This window comes from Podarcis filfolensis (genome assembly GCF_964270895.1).
Source record: "Podarcis filfolensis genome assembly, chromosome: 14".
NCBI classification, from domain to species: domain Eukaryota; kingdom Metazoa; phylum Chordata; class Lepidosauria; order Squamata; family Lacertidae; genus Podarcis; species Podarcis filfolensis.
The window spans coordinates 47,220,417-47,239,580 of NC_139616.1; the positions used below are offsets into that span (position 1 = coordinate 47,220,417).

The 19,164-nt window shown below is 48.6% G+C and overlaps 1 protein-coding gene across 15 annotated transcripts in view; it reads right to left on the minus strand.

The window, feature by feature from the left end:
* The window catches only part of MPRIP (myosin phosphatase Rho interacting protein), a 153,526-nt gene that overhangs the window by 120,207 nt on the left and 14,155 nt on the right, over positions 1 to 19,164 (minus strand). For 13 of the 15 annotated variants that reach the window (XR_014541483.1, XR_014541484.1, XR_014541485.1 and 10 more), the window contains exons 2-3: positions 7,642 to 7,719; positions 5,534 to 5,599 (exon numbers count right to left, since the gene is read on the minus strand). Coding sequence is in view for 11 of the 15 variants with exons in the window: in XM_083585523.1 (XP_083441649.1) it covers positions 5,534 to 5,599; positions 7,642 to 7,719 (144 nt within the window). In the remaining 4 variants the exon portion in view is untranslated. Of the gene's footprint in view, positions 1 to 5,533; positions 5,600 to 7,641; positions 7,720 to 13,367; positions 13,566 to 19,164 lie in introns of those variants that run through there. The other 2 variants (XM_083585525.1, XM_083585520.1) reach the window with 2 other exon arrangements.

Here is a 19,164-nt window from a genome sequence, read left to right on the forward strand (position 1 = left end):
TAGTGAAAAGAGGCACAGAAAGATAACAAACGAAATGGAAATGATTCTGTTTTTTTTCCTGTCCTGCTGATTTCGTGCTGTCTTGGCTCCTGGGCCTTCCAAGGGATTTCTGCCCTGCTCCTTCTTCCTCCCAAACCCCATCCCCAGCTGTCTCCCCATTGTCATTTCAGGAAATACCGTATTTTTCCCTCTATTACACGCAGATTTTTTCTCCTAAAAAGTAAGGGGAAATGTCTGTGCGTGTTATAGAGCGAATGTGTGGTCCCTGGAGCTGACAAGCGCGAGTGAAGGCAAAAATCAGGCAAATATCAAATCGTCCGGAGAAGGGAGGAAAGAGGAAGCTGCTGCTTTCCTGCATTCTGCCTCAGGGTCTTACTGCCCACCCGCTTCTGTTTCCTTACTGTGTTTGCTCAGACGGAACAAAGAGCAGAGAAAACCCCTCCCCTCCAGGCAAGCAGAGTGGAAAACAGATTCCTCTCCGTGCGTCTGGGACTCGAAGGCAACATGCAGGTTGGGGGGGGGGGGGAGAGAGAGAGCTGGTTGGCTTGTGGGGGGGGACTTTTGCCTTCCTTTCCTCCCTCCGGTAAAACCCCTCTCCTGCATTCTTAGCCAGCTGCTTCTCTGCACACCCCTCTCCTTGTCGCTTCTATGTTTTTCCTTCCCTCCCTACTTAAAACGTGGTTCCAATCACGGATCCACATGGATCCTCAGGATCTTTGCATTGAGTCACCCCAAATTCACCATCAGATTACATAGCAATGATCTGATGCAAAAACAGGGCTGCAATGCTGCAAAAACATGGTTACAAAGCACGGATCCACATGGATCCTCAGGATCTTTGCATTGGGTCACCCCAAATTCACCATCAGATCACATAGCATGTCCATGGCTACAGCCTGCACCAAAAAAATCACGCACCCACTGTTGCCTGGGGCTGCAATGGTGCAAAAACGTGGTTACAAAGCATGGATCCACATGGATCCTCAGGATCTTTGCATTGGGTCACCCCAAATTCACCATCAGATCACATAGCATGTCCATGGCTACAGCCTGCACCAAAAAAATCACGCACCCACTGTTTCCTGGGGCTGCAATGGTGCAAAAACATGGTTACAAAGCACGGATCCACATGGATCCTCAGGATCTTTGCATTGGGTCACCCCAAATTCACCATCAGATCACATAGCATGTCCATGGCTACAGCCTGCACCAAAAAAATCATGCACCCACTGTTTCCTGGGGCTGCAATGGTGCAAAAACGTGGTTACAAAGCATGGATCCACATGGATCCTCAGGATCTTTGCATTGGGTCACCCCAAATTCACCATCAGATCACATAGCATGTCCATGGCTACAGCCTGCACCAAAAAAATCATGCACCCACTGTTTCCTGGGGCTGCAATGGTGCAAAAACGTGGTTACAAAGCATGGATCCACATGGATCCTCAGGATCTTTGCATTGGGTCACCCCAAATTCACCATCAGATCACATAGCATGTCCATGGCTACAGCCTGCACCAAAAAAATCACGCACCCACTGTTGCCTGGGGCTGCAATGGTGCAAAAACGTGGTTACAAAGCATGGATCCACATGGATCCTCAGGATCTTTGCATTGGGCTACCCCAAACTCACCGTCAAATCACATGTCTGTGGCTGCAGCATGAAGCACAAAAATGATACATCCACTGTTTCATTCAGATTTTTTTTTTCTTGTTTTCCTCCTCTAAAAACTATGTGCGTGTTATGGTCAGGTGCGTGTTATCGAGCGAAAAATACGGTATTATCCCAGTGAAAGCAGCCAGGTTGCCTGGAGACAGGGGAGAGAAATGTACGGCGCTCAAACCCGGATGATTAAAAGGATCTGGATGAAGTTCCAGAGCCCCAATTTGCAGATCTGAGAGTTCTTTTTCATATGAAGCCAAAATGCGGCTCCTTAAAGGCAGGGAAACAAACAAACAGACCTCAGAACTTGCGAGGGAAATGGAGGGAAGGTCTTGTCTCCCAGCACATCCCTGCGCTTGCTCCAAAGCAGCCGAAAGGGTGTGGCAGCCCTTCGTTACCGCAGCCTTGCAAATATGTCTGCAAAAGTTACTAGCCTGACTTACCGCAAGGTAATAACAAGAATTACCTGTGGCTCAACAGATTGCCTGACGAAAGAACAAAGCGTCTCTACCTGCCTAGGTCAGAGTCCTCCCAACCCCAGCAGAGCAAATGTGGTTATTTTTTAAAGACAGAACAATGGCATCATTATTGCTCAGAATGTTTAGCATACAGTATTAACTCCACAGGCATCAGCCCGGCAATCCTTCCTAGCACCCCTGCAGGGCCGGCCAAGGTTATTTTCCGCACAGCACAGGTAGAAGGGCTGAGGGAAGTAATCCAAATTGACAGCTTCATGGTCACCAATCCCACACAGCAATAAAACTTCCAATATAGGGCATCTGTGGAAAAGGGGACCAAATCTCAGCACATGCCAACCTGGTGCATTCTCTTCTTGAGTTATTATTAGAAACCCTTTTAAATTATTTTATATTTATAAAACAACATATCCAAGAAACACGGAGGTGCTTCTTCAGATACAGTGGTACCTCAGGTTAAGTACTTAATTCGTTCCGGAGGTCTGTTCTTAACCTGAAACCGTTCTTAACCTGAAGCACCACTTTAGCTAATGGGGCCTCCTGCTGCCTTGCTGCCGGAGCACGATTTCTGTTCTTATCCTGAAGCAAAGTTCTTAACCTGAAGCACTATTTCTGGGTTAGCGGAGTCTGTAACCTGAAGCGTCTATAACCTGAGGTACCACTGTACAGCCTTATCATCCTTTGCTTCAGGTGCTGCTCACATGGTCCATTTTTATTTTTATTTTTATTTTTATTAATACTACTACTATTACTATTATTACAGCCATACCTCAGGATGAATACGCTTCAGCTTAAATATTTTCGGGTTGCGTTCCACGGCGACCCGGAAGTAACGGAGCACGTTACTTCTGGGTTTTGCCGCTCACGTATGCGCAGACGCTCAAAATGGCGTCACGCGCATGCGCAGAAGCGGCGAAATGCGACACGCACAGTCGTGTCTTACATTCGCTTCAGGATGCGAACGGGGCTCTGGAACGGATCACGTCCACATCCAGGGGTACCACTGTATTTCTATACTGCCCTTCATCCACAGATCACAGGGCAGTTTACAATGCAGAAACACAAAAATACACAGGATAGGAACAAACAAAAGCAACAACCCCACCCCACCCTGGACCCGATATTAAGTTTAAACATAGAACAAGATTCTCCTGTCTTTCCTGGCAAGGCTCCTGGTCTTTTAAGCAGGCTGAAATCCAACAGGTGCCGCTTTCCTTGGAAAGTCAAATAACAGGGAGAATAACAGGCCCACCCATGTGCACAGCTGTGCCTGTTGAACTTCTGTCTGCCAAGCAAGCTGTTCCAGGAATAGTAAAATAAAAACATAATAATATGCCATTTTTAAAAAAATGGGAGGCTAAAATGCACGTGGTTCCCCCGCCCCAAATTAATGTTATTACTTCTCAGTAGGGCAGGAGAGAGAGTGGGGCCGATTCCAGATTGCCAGCGAACAAGCAAAATGAACAGGTGGGGGTTTTCCCCCCTCTTTTAATGGTGGAACTGTGTGATCCCAGTAATGTCCACAAGTTGTGCATTTGCATGTAGCATGTTGGCAGCTGTGGCTAACAATCAATCCCTTTTCACAAGAAACTGTGGGAGATGCTATTCTGGGAGGTGAATAGGGGCCTCCTATAAACTCTCCACACTAATGACAACAACAGCTTTTAGTATTATTATTATTATTATTTTATTTAAGATTGCCATACTTCAGAAAGTAAAAGCCAGGACACCCTGAAAGTTGTTGAGCGTTTTTTTAGGAAGACCCCCAAACAGCTAAGCTTTTTTTTTACATACAAACCCCAGAGTTATTGAGCTTCCCCCCCCCAAAAAAAAATGACAACCCCCCCCCCACAATTTTTCAATTGACTTGAATTTCCCCCAGACATCAATTCCACTTTTGAAATCCCGGTAATGTCCGGGAAAATCTGGATGTATGGTAGCCCTATTTTATTATTTGTACCCTACCCATCTGACTGGGTTGCCCCAGTCACTCAGGGAGGCTTCTAGCAGATACAGAAACATAATAAAAACATTCATAACTTCTAAACGTTGTACAGTATCTCCTTGACATCTTAGAGGAGGGTGTTCCAAAGGACAGGTGCCACCACCGACAAGGCCCTCTCCCTGCTTCCCTGTAACCTTAACAAACTACAGCTCCCAAAATGCTTTGGGGGAAGCCTTGACGGCCTCCTAGTGCTTTAAATAAATGGGGGCTCAACTGTTTGGGGCTGCAACTCCCATTGGCATGTGATGTGATTAGCTAAGCTTTGCTATACAGCGGTACCTTGGTTCTCAAACTTAATCCGTTCCAGAAGTCTGTTCCAAAACTAAAGCATTCTAAAACCAAGGTGCACTTTCCCATAGAAAGTAATGCAAAATGGATTAATCCGTTCCAGACTTTTAAAAACAACCCCTAAAACAGCAATTCAACATGAATTTTACTATCTAACGAGACCATTGATCCATAAAATGAAAGCAATAAACAATGTACTGCAGTCACACAATCAATCATCAGTAGCTGAACTGGGTTCCACACGGTCACAAAAACAAAAGAAAAAGAGCCGCAAAAACAAAAACGCAAAATAAATAGCAAAAACAGACAGACCTCAGCGTAATGCTCAAAATGAAAGTGTGGCACTCAAAACGGAGCACGTTCAGCTTCCAAAAAAAGTTTGCAAACTGGAACGCTTACTTCCGGGTTTGCAGGGTTTGAGTTCCAAGTTGTTTTGAGTACCAAGGCGTTTGAGAACCAAGGTACCACTGTATAACGTTATGAGCAACTGACTGGGGCTGGTGGGGGTTGTGACCCCAAACACAACCACTTGCGGAGGCGTAAAATGTAAGCAGCCACCTGGGGTAGCAGAAGACCCAGTGACCACTGCGTGACTCAACCATTTAAATTAAGCCCAGGCTTACGAGGCAGAGTACAGCATGCTGCCCAGACACTCCCAGAAGGGCAGAATAAACACCAAATCCCGCAAGGAGAGCAGGAAACACAACACCAACACCACATGTGGCCGGCTGCACCCACTACTTAAAGAAAACAAAGCTAAAAAAGAACAGAGACCTGTCAAGCCACTTTGGGATATGAAGACCTCACCCAGCGTCCTCTGAACAGCCGCCCACAACAGTTAAGGAAGAAGCAAGTGGGGGGACGACGGATCCAGCTCACAAAGTGCAGGACGGCCAGGGAGGCCTGTCCATATCCCAAGCGCAGCACCTCACCGAAGGAGAATTGGGAGCACGCGCAACCCAGAACGCACCACGGCTGCGCGGAAAACAGCAACACCTGCGGCCAACTCAAATTCGCTTCCCGCAGCAAACCCACTAAAGGAGGAGAGGCGCAAGAACATGGCAGCTTTCGCTTTACCCGCCAAGGACACCCGCCACTCACCATCTCGTCCAGGGCGTAACGCAGGAGGCCGTGCTCGTAGAGGATGAAGAACCGGCGCTGCCATTTCTAGGAGAGAGGAAAAGGAGGCGTGAAAAGGGGACGCGTGAAGCTTCGGACTGAGAGGGGTTCCTCCCTGCATCTTTGTCAGGAGCGCACCTGCCCTGTTCCCCTTGCAGAGCCACAATTCCCAGAGTCCCACAGGAAGAGAGGATAATAACAATAATAATAATAATTTATTATTTGTACCCTGCCCATCTGGCTGGGTTTCCCCAGCCACTCTGGGCAGCTTCCAACAAAGATCAAAAATACATAAAAATGTCACACATTAAAAAATTCCCTGATGTTTTCTAAATGTCAGGAAGTTGTTTATTTCCTTGATATCTGATGGGAAGGTGTTCCACAGGGTGGGTACCACCACCGAGAAGGCCCTCTGCCTGGTTCCCTGTAGCTTTGCTTCTCACAATGAGGGAACCGCCAGAAGGCCCTCGGCGCTGGACCTCAGTGTCTGGGCAGAATGATCGGGGTGGAGACACTCCTTCAGGTATACTGGGCCGAGGACGTTTAGGGCTTTAAAGGTCAGAACCAACATTTTGAATTGTGCTCGGAAACGTACTGGGAGCCAGTGTAGGTCTTTCAAGACCAGTGTTATGTGGTCTTGGCGGCCGCCCCCAGCCCCCAGTCTAGCTGGTGACCAGTCTAGCTGATAACCCCTCTGGGAACTGTAGCGCCGCGAGGGGAACGTGGGTCAACTTTCAGCAGCCTTCACAAACTACCAGGTTCTTGGGGAGGGGGGAATGATCACTGTTTAAAGTGGCATCATACTGCTTTAAATGTCTGGTGCGGATATAGCCTTAGAAGCCAGGTGCAAAGAGAAAGGCTCATGCCGGCTTAGTCAGGGCTTAATCCAGATGTCTCCGTTACCCAGCAGAGAGGGAAGTGATGCTTGGAGGAGAGGCACTCTGCCCTCCACCCACAGATTCACAAATGTGGGTCGGCCGGAGGAGTCAGCCGCTATTTGTGGCGATCGCTGACCTCGTCCTTCCCCAAGACCTCTGGCGCACCCTGCAAACACTCAAAATGCAGCGAGAATCTCTTTTGCCGCTTCTTAAGTGTCTCCCAAGCCTTGTGTGAAGAATGAGACTGATTCGCCACTCACTCCCCATTCAGCTCCCTGCGCAGGCAAGAGGGCAGCTTGAATTCCTCCCACCTAGCCTCAAATGACAGTCCTTGCCATCCCTGACAGCTCTGAAAACTCAGAGGAAGTGAGGGACAACCAAGACTTTTGTTGGGAAATACAAGACAGGGAAGTTGTCAATGCTCTTAATTTTTCCTTTTCTTTTTAACTGCACCTAAGGGACGCGGGTGGCGCTGTTGGTTAAACCACAGAGTCTAGGGCTTGCCGGTCAGAAGATTGGCGGTTCGAATCCCCGTGACGGGGTGAGCTCCCGTTGCTCAGTCCCAGCTCCTGCCAACCTAGCAGTTCGAAAGCACCTCAAAGTGCAAGTAGATAAATAGGTACCACTCCAGTGGGAAGGTAAACGGCGTTTCCGTGCGCTGCTCTGGTTCGCCAGAAGTGGCTTAGTCATGCTGGCCACATGACCCGGAAGCTGTCTGCAGACAAACGCCGGCTCCCTCGGCCTATAGAGTGAGATGAGCGTGCAACTCCAGAGTCGTCCACGACTGGACCCAATTGTCAGGGGTCCCTTTACCTTTAAGCCACTATAACTCTGCACCCAAGCAAAACTGCACCACATTCCCTGTTTAATTTAGGCAAAACCGAGCAGATTTCAATACTCTCCTCCCTCCTCATTTTGCATAATATATTCCAGTTTTCGCTACCCTGACATTTTGCCCCGTGACTCCTGGAAATCTTATTCCGCTACCTCTGAGATTTCTTGTTTTTCAAACATTGGAGCAGTCTTAAGGACTAGAAACTTGGCTGTGGGTTTTGTTTTTGCTAGGGGAGAACTGAATTATGTGGCTAAGGTCCTATCCTACGCTTCTCCTTCACTCCTGCTGCACTCAGTTCACCCGGCACCAGGCCACCTGGGCTGTGACTATCCTTAAACGCCCCCCCCGACTCAGTAGAGGGACCCCCCCATCCTTACCCGAGAGCGGTGCACGGGATTGTCAAAATCAGTGCCTTCCGGCGCCAGCAAAAGCCATCCACCATAAATGGGCTTGGCCTGGAAAAGAAGTGGAAACAACAACAATTAAATAATCAGCTTTGTTTGTTTTCTAAGAAAGGTACAACTGGGGGGCATTGTACTCAGTGACGCAAATGACAGCAAGGACCCGCTATGGGAGCTGGCACAGAGCCCTGGCTATTTGCAGGACAGAAGAAACCACCGCAAAACTCTATATATGGCCCATCGCTCATGGCCAGGGCCTGGGATTTGCAGGCAGAAGGCCACAGGTTCAATGGCTGGCGGAATCTCCCATTAAAAGGATCTCAGGTGTGGCCTCCTTTGGAATTAGTGTGGGGTTCTGGTCGCCTCACCCCAAAAGGGATACTGCAAAGTTGGGGAAAGGTTCAGATAACGTGACACCAAAATGATTGAGAGGATGGAACGACTCTCCCATGAGGAAAGGCTGCAACATTTGGGACTTGTTAGTTAAGAAAAAAGGAGTTAGTCTAGAAAAATGAGGAGTTTATAAAATTATAGATGGCCAAGAGGAAGTGGATAGACTCCTCTACAGCGTTTCCCAAATTTTGATCTCCAGCTGTTTCTGGACTACAACTCCCATCATCCCTAGGGAGCAAGACCAGTGGTCAAGGATGATGGGAATTGTAGTCAAAAAGCAGACGGGGGACCCAAGTTTGGGAAACACTGGGCTAGAACTTGTGGACGTCTAATGAAGCTGAATACTGGAAGATGCAGAACAGGTAAAATAAAGTCCTCCTTCGCCCAGGGCAGAACTAAACTATGGAACTTACTGCCACTGGAAGCAGTGATGGCCACTAACTCGGATGGCTTTGAAAGAGGATTGGACAAATTCATGGAGGAGAGGGCCATCCATGGCTATGCTCTGTTCCCGTGGCCAGAGGCAGGAATGCTCCCGGATATCAGTTGCTGGAAACCACAGGAGAGTTGCTCTTGTGTTCAAATCCTGATTGTAGGTTTCCCTTTGGCCACTGTGAGAACAGAATGCTGCCTAGATGGGCACTGGCCTGATTCAGAAGCCACTTTTTATGTTCTTATGTTCTCGGGGTACAAGGACTAAGTTCATTCTCCTTTTCCCTTTCAACAATCCCCACGGCACGCAATTTTCCTCCCCATACTAAAGTGAGCCTGCAAAGGAAGCCTAAAATAATTCCACATTAATAAACAGAAACCAGAAACTCAAGGAAGACGTCATAAACGCTTGCAGTCTTTTAAGATTTGGAAATCTGAAACCAAGAAGAAAAATAACCAGGATACTTTCTTTTCGGAACTGTGAAGCATCAGAATAAAAAATGTATTTTTATTTATTTATTAAAAGCAAACATGAACTTCAGAGAGGATTTAGCAACACCTCAACATACCTGCTGTGCAAGTAGAAGATTTCACAACATTAAAAAATATGCACATGCACACAATCTGTCTCTCCATATATAGATACATGGGGAAAGTGTTAACACACCAAATGTATAAAACAAGAAAATCATGGGCAATTTTAAAAACATATTAAGTTCTTAACTCTCCTAGCATCACATGGTTGGCTGAGGGCTGATAGGGAACACTGAGGTTTCCCAAAAAAGGCAAAAAAATCTTGTGACGGGGGAGGGAAAAGTAAGGGGGAACCCTCCCTCCAAAAAACAGTCTGATAAGGATTGCTCAAGCTCAGTGAACACCCAAAAGTGTTGGGAGGCGGTGCTGAAAATAGGAGCGCACAAATGAAATGGAGTCTCCTGAACGAGCATGGCTGGCTGGCGCCTTGAAAAGAAATACCCCACGCTGCAACATTTTGTTGCGGGTCTCACTTGCGAGAAATAGGGTAAAGCCACATTTGACAGCCATGAAAGGGCCTTGAAAGAAATGGTGGTAAATAAAACCTGCTCGATCTTTCTTTCTTTCCTTCCTTTCTTGAGAAATATACAATGCTCATCTTGGTTCCTGCCTTTCCCCTGACCCAACACACTCCGGGCCCGATTCACACATCCACGGACATCGCTGCATTTCTTAAATCAGGCATGTCCAAAGTCTGTTTCGGGGGCCTGATCCGGCCTGCTGGTCGATTTAATCCAGTGCCCTGTGGCAGTATATGTCCTGGTGTAAAATCCTAAAAAAAGCTCAGCAATTTCAATCCTAAAAAAAATGTTCAACAACTTTGGTCGGCCCTCACACATGTTCACTTCATCAAATCTGGCCCTATTTGAAAAAGGTTTGGGCGCCGCTGTCTTAAATGAATGTGTGGACTGACTGCAGTGAACGACTGGTGTGTCTTGAGGTGATGTGAAGGGAAGGGAAGGGAGATCGGCCTTAAATGCGCATGGATGAGGAACCCTTTTCAGTCTCAGGGACACATTTCCTTCCAGGAAGCACATGACAGCAGCAGGAGTGGATGGAGCCATGAATGCAAATTTTACCTTTGTACAGTTGACTCATTTGTACACACACGCACACACAAACTTCCCCCTCTGACCTCCACCCAGGTGAGGAAGAGGCAGTATCAGAAGTTTGAGGACACAGTCCAGCATGGCAAAAATATGTCAGGAGGGTGTGGCCAAGAAGCAGGTGTGGCCTGGAGAGGGCCAGGCAGAGGGTCCTGGAGGGCCACATTCAGTCCACGGGTCGGACGTTCCTCACCACTAAGCCACATGAACACCACAGGATCACAAGGGAACCCGGGGGTCATACAATCCAACCCCCTGCCATACAGGGGTCAATAATAATAATAATAATAATAATAATAATAATAATAATTTATTTATACCTGTCCATCTGGCTGGGTTTCCCCAACCACTCGGGCAACTTCCAACAAAATATTAAAATACAATAGTCCGTCAAACATTAAAAGCTTCCCTAAACAGGAATGCCTTCAGATGTCTTCTAAAAGTCTGGTATAGTCATACCTCATGTTACGTTTACTTCATGTTATGTTCTTTCAGGTTACGTCCCGCGGTGACCCAGAAGTACCGGAAAGGGTTACTTCTGGGTTTAACTGCTTGCGCATGCGCAGATGCGCAAAATGATGTCACGCGCATGCACAGAAGCGCCAAATCGCAATCCGCGTGTGTGCAGATGCGCCGCTGCGGGTTGCACTCTTTTCATGTTGCGAACAGGCCTCCGGAACGGATCCTGTTCGCAACCAGAGGTACCACTGTAGTTGTTTTTCTCTTTGGCATCTGGTGGGAGGGCGTTCCACAGGGCGGGTGCCACTACCGAGAAGGCCCTCTGCCTGGTTCCCTGTAACTTGGCTTCTCACAGCGAGGGAACCACCAGAAGGCCCTTGGAGCTGGACCTCAGTGTCCGGGCTGAACGATGGGGGTGGAGACACTCCTTCAGGTATACTGGACAGAGGCATCCATGATAGAAGACCATCCAACCTCTGCTTCAAAACCTCCCAAGGAAGGAGAGTCCACCAGCTCCCAAGGGAGTCCACACAACACACAACACACATACAAATACGCAACTGTCATTCACCACCAACTGGCAGAAAAAAATATTTTGCGTCTCACTCGCAATTCTCCTTCAAACCCTGAGAACCACCCGTCAGATTTGCAAGGCAGATCTGGTTCCGCAGCTCTTCACTCCACAACGTTTAATTTATTTTACAGTCTAACAGGAACTGTGCTTCCAGAATGTCACCGTCAAACAGCAGGAGTGTGCAACATCCGGAGTTCCAAGGATTGTATTGTAAGAAAGCAAGTTGCTAGGCCTCATGAACTGTGAGGGGAATTGCGTGAAAGGCAAAGCCAGGGAGGAAATCTCCAAGAGAGCCAAGGATAAAGATGCCGAAGGCCCAGAGCGACCCACCTCCCTTCGTAGCAAACTGCCCCTCCTCATGGCTGGCAGAAGGAAAACAGAAGCGTAAAAATTGGGGCGAAGGTATTTGCAGGATTGTTTGGTCTGCTGCGCAAAGTCGCAGGGTTCAAATCCATGTAAGCTAAAAATCCGGTTTAAGCTTTTAACTTCATCTTCCCCATATTTATCCTGCCCTCACAAAAAATCGGGGGTGGTGGTGGTATAGGGTGGGGTGGGGGTCACCCTATTCCAGGGGTCGGCAAGGTTTACCTCGCCTGGGCTGGTTCACTCCAGCAGAGAGCCCTCCTTGGGTCGGATCGCGTGTGCGTGGCCGCAATTTTCGGCGCCTGCATCTGCGCAGACACAATTTTTAATGTCTGCATCTGAACAGACGTGATTTTTGGTGTCTGAGCATGCGCAGATGTGATTTCTGGCACTGCAGAAGCAAGTCCCTACGCCACACAGTGTGTGGGGACTCACCGAGTGGGCAGCTTGTGGGCCAGTTAAACGACCCCTGTGGGGCGCTTGTGGCCCATGGGCCTTCGGTTGTCTACCCCTGCCCTATTCTTTCCCTTCAGGGAAGTGGGGCTGGAAGATAAAAGCCACCCAGATAAAGCAGCTGGGTCCACATTCGAACCCATGTCCCTCCTCTCCCCAAACCCAGGCCCCTGAACCCCTGCACCAAGGTACTAACACTGATACAGAGAAAATACACAGTTCAGAATACTGCAGTCCTAAAACTAGAGGATAGTCAGTTGTGCTCACAGGTCCCAAGGCTATCTCCAAATTAAAGAAAACTTGTAGGCCACACGAGTTTTGATTGATTAAAATAATTGGGAACTGCAGTTAGAAGTCGCAGGTCTCTTTGATCAGACAGCAGGCAGCTCTGGTTAATCAGTCCAGATTTGCAGAAAAGAGAAACAGGAGAATCAAGTCAAATAAACCTGAACAGACATGCGAATGGATGATAAAACAAGACGCTCTGGAGGAAATAAGGGGGAGAAGGAAACTCGCCACAACGTTTTGAAAAAGGCACCCCCCCTCCTGCTAAAGGAACATATCATCTAAGACAGCACCTGGAGAGTTTTTGTTTGTGTGAGCACTAGATTCTTGAATATTTTTTCAAGTCATAGAATTGTAGAGTTGGAAGGGATCCATCTAGTCCAATCCTCTGCAATGAAAGAATCTATTTCGCCCAACATGGGTCTTGAACTCACAGCCCTAAGATCAATTATCTCACGCTCTACCAACTGAGCTCTGCCAACTGACTGAGGACCTGTTTATTATTAATTACTCATTTATGATTATTTTATTATTAATAATAATATTAAAATTTGTACAGCGCCCTTCATTTGTAGATCTCAGGACAGTTCACAACAACAAACCTTCCTAATCCATTAAGCCACTTTGGGTAGAGTGAACCTACCACCTAACTAAACCTTGAAACTACAGCTTTAAACCGATCGCCTGGCTGCAATTTGCCTCCTGGTTCCAAAACTATCTTTCCCTCTAACGATCTGTACTGATTTCAAGAGAACAACAGGGAACAACTCAGAACAGGCCTACGTAAAGGAATCCAGATTGCAGAAGAACACGCAGGTGCAGAGTGAGACTGGATCACAGCAAACGATCAAAGCACCCCGGAAACCCCCTGACCAATATCACGTGATTTATTATTCCTCGGCACTGCCCCTCCAAAGCGAGGAGAGGGTATGGGAATTAATGAACACTCTCCCTCAAACTGATCCCTCTTTGCTTCTGGCCATGTATCCATGCTGGGTAAAACTTTCACCCCAGACATTGCTGAACCACACCTCTCTAGGTTAACCATTTAAGCCCCGGCGTCCCATCCCCTGCCCAGACGGGCCTGCGAAGCTCAGACGGACCTTGCCTTCTGCTCCCAACTCGTCAAACGCTTTCCTGGCACGGGCACTTTTTCCTCGGTTCATGGCTCTCTGCTTCCAAGTTCCTTTGGATCCTCTGCCCTCTCTCCTTTCCCTCTCGGCTGATGATGCACCTTCTTCCTCCGCGAGGCTCCTGGGATCCACACCCAGGGATCCACGCCCCCATGCACACACACCCTCCTGCCTGCAGTCTCCCTCCTCTGCGGCTCAAAGCGGCCTCGCCCTCTCCTGAACTCTGCACACTTACGCACCTGTCACTCCCTCCGCGCTTGCTCAGAGGAGGCTACGTCCTTTCAGCTCCTTTGCAAAAACGACACCAGGCAGCTCCTCCGTCGGTGCAACGCGAGACTCTTGGCCTCAAGAGCTGTGGGCTCACGCTCCACTTTGGGCGAAAGATTCCTGCATAGCCCTTCTGGTCCCGTCCCCCCGCAAACTCTACAATTCTGTGACGCCAAGAAAACATCCCTCGCCAAACCACACGGGTTAATTCCCAAGCAGGGTTAGAAATCAGGTATATAAGCTAGGGGTCAAATGGCTCCGTAAACAAGGGTTGCAGTCGCCAAAACGGAACATCCAGCTGCCATTTTGGGGGCAAGACGACTCTAAAGTCTTATTTTTCAAATGATGGACTGACTGTGATTGATTTAAACACCTGGCTAGTTACTGAGCTAAGTGAAGAACTCTGGGAACTTACAAAATGAAAGGTTACTTGATCCACAGACAGTCCACGTGTATATGGGCAAGCCTGGGGAGACCGGCGCGGCTCCCTAGGCTTGCGGATAGCAGGCTGTTCTGGGGGCTGGGGTCGGGGGAAGCTCGGGCTTCCCATGCGCCAGCCCCGAGCCTGGGGGGGATTTTTTTTATTCCCCCCCCCCGCAAAAAACTAGGTGCGTCCTATGGGGCGGTGCGCCCTATGGGGCGAAAAATACGGTACGTCCGACTTCCAAGACGTTCAGAAAACAAGGTGCAGCTTCCGATTGGCTGCAGGAAGCTCCTGCAACCAATAGGAACCCATGTAGGACGTTTGGGTTCCAAAGAACATTTGCATACCGGAACACTCACTTCCGGGTCTGCAGCGTTCAGGAGCCAAAACATTCAACTCGCAAGGCGTTCTACTTCCAAGGTACTGTGGTATAACACTGTCAACTTCTCTTGCCCAGGCTGCACAGAAAAGGCATTTTGTTTCCTGAAATTCGTTCTGATTTTGCAGATAAAATATAACTGATAGAATTCTATAGGGCAGGGTACTAGTGTGTGAAAACAGTCCAGATTCAAGGATCGCCAGGCATGCACCTCCAGATGGTGGAGAGAGATGTTAGAAGCCACCCTGGCCTCTTCAAATGGTCGCAAATGGTTGAAATCCAGGTGCAAAATGCTCCTGGCGCCTGGCTAATTTCGACCACTGCTGTCGGCACCTGCTCCCTGAGTTCACTATTAGAAGGAAGGGTTGCTGCAGCAAGAGGCCTATGCAAACAGCGGCACAAGTTGGAGTTTTTGAGCCAGCAACTAACAAAACTCCACTCCCCGCTGCTCTGCACATTCCTTCGGCTTCACTCCTCCTGGCTGTTTGGGTCTGGCCTCCTCAAAGCCGGCTGGAACAGTTACGATAGGAAACAGGCAGGGCAGGAAGCCGGCTGTCGGGTTTACATGAGGCTGTCAGAGAGCTGCCCTGACACATCCCAGGCATCTACGAGAAATGGGTCACATCCACCCAAGGAATCAGTGAAACCTGAGACTCTATGCCATCTCCCTGCCAAGGAAGAAGGGGACAATTTAACCTCATCATTTGCTCTCTTATTATTTAGGAATGTGCATTATCCTTCCCTGGTTTAACCCTGCGTTCACTTCCTTTTCCTTTTCGGGGGTCTATTTTTAGACTGAAGGATCCTTGGGGCAGAGACCTGTCTCCTTGTATATTGAGAAAGCCTGTTGCACATTGGTGGTGCTACCCAAACAAGCAAACAATGCTTATTCCTCACATGTGTGCCCATCACAACTCCAAGGAGCTAGAAAGGAGATCCCCCACCTCCTATATCTTCATGACGACCCTGTGAGGAAAGTTGGGCCGAGAGAGCATGATTGGCCCAATTTGGTTCCCCAATAAGGCTGACGGAAGCCGCCACCCAAAGCAACCGGCACCTCAGGTGTAGATTTGTACACCTGCATATGCATATCGAACGCGGGTGGCGCTATGGTCTAAACCACAGAGCCTCTTGGGCTTGCCAATCAGAAGGTCGGCGGTTCGAATCCCCGCGATGGGGTGAGCTCCCGTTGCTCGGTCCCTGCTCCTGCCAACCTAGCAGTCTGAAAACACATCAAAAGTGCAAGTAGATAATAGGAAGGTAAACGGCGTTTCCGTGCGTTGCTCTGGTTCACCAGAAGTGGCTTAGTCATGCTGGCCACATGACCCAGGAAAACCGTCTGTGGACAAACGCCGGCTCCCTCAGCCTGTAAAGCGAGATGAGCACCGCAACCCCAGGGTCGTCTGCGACTGGACTTAACTGTCAGGGGTCCTTTACCTTTTATATGCCGTTTACCTCAGTTTTTGCTCATGCAAGGCAGCCGGTAACTGGCTCCACCTCCCAAACCACCATTTGGCTTTTAAATCCCATCAGTGGAGAAAAGAAAACTTAGTTTGAGCCCACAAGGCTCAATTCCTGCCGACTCCTGAACTATACAACACTGGCTCAAAATTAGGTATCTGGCTAGGTCTCAGTAAAGCATGGAAGGAAGAAATAACCTAGATTGGTGTTGAAAACTAGAAACACTTTGTTTTATCCCAGAAGAGCTCCATCCTTATTTCAGATATTGGGATATATTGGTCTATCGCGATGTTTAGCTGACGATGTATCGCGATGTTGGAAACCAGGTATCGCCCAGCCCTACTTCAGATGCAGAAAACCGCAGGTTCAGTTCTCAGCACCTCTAGCTAAAAAGATCAGGTAGCTAAGGAAAGGAATATCTCTCCTCTCCCACCCCCAGAAAGACCTTAAAGAGCTGCTTCTGGCCCGCTGGAAGAGACAGTAATGGTCAGAGGTGGACCCCAAACTTTATACAAGTCTGCTATACATGTTCAAAAGGTTATGCCACAAAAAAACCCTGACTTTTAAAAGGTGCCACCAGACTGGTGATTTTGCCTCCAAAGATCTGAGGAGTCCGTCCACCCATGAATGGCAGTTTAAGTTGTTTACGGAAAGAGAGAAACTCCATGATTAGTTTACCCCAAGAAAACGTCTCTATGCTCACTTGGAGGCCATTCCCGGTTCACCCTAGGCGAGCGACATTTCACAGGCCTGGCTTGTCAGACGTGCCAGGGAGGTAATGTCAGCCCCTGCAGGAACTGTGCCATCTTCCTGACAGATGACCCAAACGTCAGCGCTTATTTATAAACAGCTCATCACGAAGCAGAAAACTCTGGGACTCCATCATCCCGTCCCGCTCAGAATCCCTCCCGACGGAGGTTTGATCCAATTTAAGCCCCGTCTCGCTGCCTTCCCGAAATTTAAAAAACAACACCTGGCGCAGTCCCTAACCGCGATGCCAAAGGGATTAGGAAACAAGGGTATCATGAGAAAATGTTTTTTAGGAGCTCGGAGGAGGAGGAATTCGCCGGGAGCTGCGCGGCTGACCCGTCAAAACATGCTGCAGAAGTTCACATTACTCACCAGGAAAAATTCCTGGCTGGGGGGCAGAGAAGGAGCAGAAGAGTGGGAGGAGAGGCCTTAGACTCAAGAGGGTTTCTAACTGTGTTCCAGAGTATCCCGGGGTTCCTTCCACTTCCACGGACAAGGGGGGTCCTGAATAGAAGGGGGCCATCAGGTCCCACATCCTCGTTCTCACAGTGGCCAACCACATGCCTCTTTAGAAGCCTCCGAGCAGGATTCGAACACAAGAGCCCTCTCTCCTCCTATGGTTCCCGCGTCTGCCATTCAGAAGCACCGCTGCCTGCAACTGTAGCCATGGACAGCCCTCCATGAATTGGCCTAATCCTCTTTTAAAGCCGCCCAGGTTGGTGGCCATGGGGCAGCGAGTTCCACAGTTTAACACTGCACTGCAGGAAGAGGGACTTTCTTCTGTGTGTCCCAAATCTTCCAGCTTTCCACCTTCCCCAGGACACACATCATTTTATACAATCTGCAGAAAACCAGGGCTTTATTTTTTCCCCAGCCAGAACTCAGCTCTGGCAACTCTCAGGCAAGCGCCGTTCCCATTCAAATAGGACAAGGGAAAATTTCATGGTGAGTTCCGGCACCTCTTTTTTCCAGGAAAAACAGCGCTGCATAAAACCATACAGAAAAGTTACACATCAATTAAGCATTGTGGAAAGATGTATTCTGAATTGCCTGCGTAGGCCTGGCGGAACAGGGTTATGGCAGAAGCTCGCTTGACATTTTGCAGAACGTCTTCGCCCTGTTTAATCCTAATAATTACCCAAACACAGCTGGATTTTTCCAGCATGATGCCACTGGCCACCAGCTGAAGAATTTGAGCAAGTGAGGACAGTCACCCAGGGCTTCTTTTCAGGAAACATTTATCTAAAACGAAACAAGAGTGGAAGCCGGCTGGGAGGATAACCGTTATTCGCCTAGAGCTGTGATCCTAGAATTCTGCACCCAGATATAAAAGGGTGTCAGGAACCGGATCATGGGAAGGTGTTTGGAGAGAGTCGTGAGCTTGGAATGAGCAACTAAGACCAGGCCTGAAGTCGGAACCAGACCTGAAGTGAAAACTGCTGTAGTAATAATAATAATAGCGAATTTTTATTTATACCCTGCCCTCCCCGACCAGAGCCGGACTCAGGGCGGCTAACACCAGTAAAATCACAAAAAAAACATAATAGGGGAGGGGGAAAGGAAATATTTAAAAAACGGGTTAAAATACAATTTAAAATGAAGTCTCATTTTAATAGTAGGCCATAGATCAAAACCATAAGGGGAGGGAAACATAAGGTCAGGCTGTGCCCTGGCCAAAGGCCTGGTGGAACAGCTCTGTCTTGCAGGCCTTGCGGAAAGACGTCAAGTCCCGCAGGGCCCTAGTCTCTTGTGACGGAGCGTTCCACCAGATCGGGGCCAGTACTGAAAAGGCCCTGGCCCTCGTTGAGACCAATCTAACCACCTTGCAACTTGGGACCTCCAAAGTGTTGTCATTTGTGGACCTTAAGGTCCTCCGCGGGGCATACCAGGAGAGGCGGTCCCGTAGGTACTGGAACTCAGATAGACACTGATGATCCAGGAAGGGTCAGCTGGAAAAGGATGTCCTTCTATACTCAACCCTCCTCCCTCAAGAGGATACAATGCTCATTCTGGGTGAGTGGAGTCCACAGCCAGAACTGGAAAATCGTTCCCCAAGAGATTGAAGTTATGGACCATGGGTAGGCAAACTAAGGCCCAGGGGCCGGATGCGGCCCAATCGCCTTCTCAATCCGGCCCGTGGACAGTCCGGGAATCAGCGTGTTTTTACATAAGTAGAATGTGTCCTTTTATTTAAAATGCATCTCTGGGTTATTTGTGGGGCATAGGAATTCATTCTCCCCCCCCCAAAAAAAAATATAGTCCAGTCCCCCACAAGGTCTAAGGGACAGTGGACCGGCCCTCTGGGGTCAACATTCCCACCTCGCCCACAAAGCTGACCAAAACGAAACCTACACCAGCTCTGACTCCAGGTAATCAGACACCAGCATGTGTGAATCAGATCTGTGCAAAGGTTCCAAGATCAAGGTCACATGATAGTTCCTTCCTAGCAAATGTCTCGCAGACGTCTCATAGGAAGACCATTCGGC